This window comes from Centroberyx affinis, unplaced genomic scaffold (genome assembly GCF_046629955.1).
Source record: "Centroberyx affinis isolate AG114_WGS23_722 - 3 ecotype Tasmania unplaced genomic scaffold, CSIRO-AGI_Caff_v1 ptg001577l_1, whole genome shotgun sequence".
NCBI lineage: Eukaryota > Metazoa > Chordata > Actinopteri > Beryciformes > Berycidae > Centroberyx > Centroberyx affinis.
The window spans coordinates 195,001-198,210 of record NW_027280027.1 but is presented as its reverse complement, the minus strand read 5'-3'; the positions used below and the strand labels follow the sequence as shown (position 1 = coordinate 198,210).

Here is a 3,210-nt window from a genome sequence, read left to right as displayed (position 1 = left end):
ACATGGTATGGTCAGTGTTTGGCAGTGGAGAGCTGTTGGCAACGATCATGGAAAAACAAAACGACAAAAAAAAGCTCTTGGCAACTGGAATACAGCATGATGCTTAACCTGCTTTCACAGCTAAGTCTCTGGAACACAGCTCTGGCGTTCTGAATGAGGAATCCTATCTGGGAAAACGCTGGGAAAAACAAGTTATGGAGATATGAAATACACGGCTCGCTTTCTGCGGGGATGAAGAAATGTTTCGACGGGCCATTTGAGATGCGGATTACCGACGTCGGCCGCGCTCCAATACGCTCGACGCCGCGCACGCTTCCCTGATCACTGGTAAAGTATGACACAGTGGGATTCATAGTGTGTCAGCCCTAACGGTGCATTAGCTCCTGAACTCTAGAGGGGGAAGGATGCAGCTCAAGTGTCTGATCCAGGCTCTGGACCTCAAGTCACCCAGCTGTTTGACCTTGTATTTGACTTCTGAGGTGACGAAAACTGGCCGTCTCAGCGAATAAGGAATAAAAGGAACACTTACTGATAACAGAAAAAAAAAAATCTAAAAACAGATTGAAAAAATATATAAAATAAAGCTTGAAAATAAAGTGTAACTATGTATATGCTCATGAATACTTTTATATATTTTTATGTACACATACATATCTGTCTATTGTTTATATATCAATATATTTATTTAAAGTATAACTTAACTCTCGTGGGCTATGCCCACTTAAAGCCCCTAGAAGTTACTGCAAAGGCACAGATCTAGGCTCAGTTGGACTCTCTGCATCTAAACTTTAACCGACGGGGGAGTGTAATGACTACTGGGCTTAGATCAGCATCAGAAGTCAACTTCGTCCCACTCGCAGACAAGCAGGAGAAAGGGGCGGGGCTTGGTTGCACTTCCTGTTTCACATCTCTTTCTCCTTTTACTTTTTCACCTCTCCGCTTTCGCTTCGTTTGTTTTTTGTCTTTTCTTTCTGTTTTGTTTTTTTACAGTTAGCACCTTATGTAAGTAAAACGATATAAAAAAAAATGACGTGATAGCATATACGAATGTGCAAATGTACAACATTAAAAACTACAAAGATACATCATTCAAAAATACAAGCGATATAACATGGATAGAAAACAAAACAAAACAAAACAAAAAAAACGATAACATAACACAAGCCAAAAAAAACAAAAAAAAACTTAAAGCATGCACTTGATCCTTTAGTGTGTGGGAGGGGTATCAAAGGGTGGGGTAAGGAATGTCGGGGCAGGGCTGGGTCTGGGGTGGCTGCTTGGTGCGGGTTGGCACGCCCGCAGGGGGCTCTAGCCTTGAATCTTGCGCAGGATCTCGGTGGAGACGGGCGGGTGGAAGTTGATGGTGTGGTGCCTCAGGCCCTGCGAGGTCTTGTAGCTCTTGCCGCAGCGGCACTTGTAGGGCTTCCTCACGCGGATCTGGGTCCGGTGGCCGTTCTTGGCATGGTATTTGATACCGTTCACATTCTGAGGAGGAAGGGAGAGGAAAAAAAAGGGATGGGGAGGAGGTTTAGTAAGAGAACAATGCTCCCAAATTGTCCATTAGTTAAAAAGGAGGGACTTTGTCTGTGCTGAATGAGGTTTTTCCCAAACGTAATAAAATTCAACCAAAGCAAATATGACTCTGATCACGATATTCTGGTTTTATGAAGTGTTTTCATACATGACATCCAAACATGTGACAGTCACATCAGACACTAATTAAAGCGTGTCTAATGCCTTTGCACTCTTCTTCTATACCTTGTATCTCTTCTTGCAGCCTGGGACGGGACAGGCGAACGGCTTCTCCTCTCCCCCGTTCATGCACATGGAGCTGAGGATGGACTCGGAGCTGATGGCGCTTTCTGTGGTCCACGACTCATCGCTGTCCGACTCCTCGTAGTCTACCTCCTCCTCATCATACTCGCTGCCTGGGGGCGGCATGGAGACACACAGAGAAAAAAATATTAGTCATTTAATGTTACGAGCAGACGAAATGTGGAGAAAGGCACCCAAATTGAGATCATGCCTCTGGAAATTCCCATTAGGAACAGTAATGAGATGTCACTTATTTACTAAGACTTTCCCCAGGATCCTGCTCTTACTCTGTTGCGTTAGCAGCTACCATGTTACTGGAAAGCACTGCTCAGACGAGGCAAAATAGCAGTGGTGTGCGTGTGTGTGTGTGTGTGTGTGTATGTGTGTGTGTGTGTGTGTGTGTGTGTGTGTGTCAAAAGGCGGGGGCTGGCACTAAGAAAGAGATCATTAAGTGGGAGTGATCCCCATTGCTCAGCCTGGAAAAAGTGCTTTGCTAAGTGCAGAACATTTTCCATTCACACACATGCACGCACGCGCGCACACATCCAGATACCACATTACTGAAATGTACCGACACACACACGCCGGCGTAAGCCTGGGCGCGTGCACACACACACATAAAGACACACTGACCCCCCACCATCTCACAGGAAATGCTGCACCTCAGCATGAGGAAATGGATGGCACCCTGGCACATGTTGAAAGAGGGTGTGTGTGTGTGTGTGTGTGTGTGTGTGTGTGTGTGTGTGTGTGTAGCCGTGTTGGTATATAAGCCCAGACCTAACACTACGCTTGGAACCATTTGGGCTGGAATTGGACATCTGCTTCTGGGCTGTGCAACACACGGCCCCATGCGAACACACAGCGTGACAGCTGCTATGTAATTAGCAGAGTGTTGACTGGCCTGCACACTGCAGGAGCCACCGAACCCAATGCACAAACAACACACACACACACACACACACACACACATGCACACAGTGGTAGACAGTGGTTGGGTTCAAGTCCCTTTCCACTTTCCATTCAGGAAGCGGATTTTCCTCCCGATTCAAAAATAAAGGAAGCGTTGGCATGACGTGAAGTTCCCATATCCAACCTATTAACAATTAATTGAGAAGGGGCGCTCTATCATTAAAAGTAAATAATTTGCGGTTTCTATTTACAGTTTGAAGTAGTGAAGAAGAAGGGAGCTTGCCCCTGCCCTCGTGGCAGACATTCAGAAGTCATGCTTTGAATTTCCTGCTCTGTGATGCAGCGTCAGTCAGCAGGTATGAAATAACCTGCATTCCATTTGGGTTACAGATATCTTCTTTTGCTCATCAGCACAACGTTTGAATTTGTTGAACGAGCTCCGATGGTTCAACAATTGCAAGTTCTTTCTGTTAGAGCCAGTTG

At 45.6% G+C, this 3,210-nt stretch overlaps 1 protein-coding gene across 1 annotated transcript in view; it reads right to left on the bottom strand.

The window, feature by feature from the left end:
- Nucleotides 1-3,210, bottom strand: part of jazf1a (JAZF zinc finger 1a) — an 11,536-nt gene continuing 8,326 nt past the window's right edge. The window contains exons 4-5 of the mRNA XM_071527824.1: nt 1,759-1,928; nt 1-1,485 (exon numbers count right to left, since the gene is read on the bottom strand). Coding sequence (XP_071383925.1) covers nt 1,309-1,485; nt 1,759-1,928 — 347 coding nt within the window. The 3' untranslated portion in view covers nt 1-1,308. The remainder of the gene's footprint in view (nt 1,486-1,758; nt 1,929-3,210) is intronic.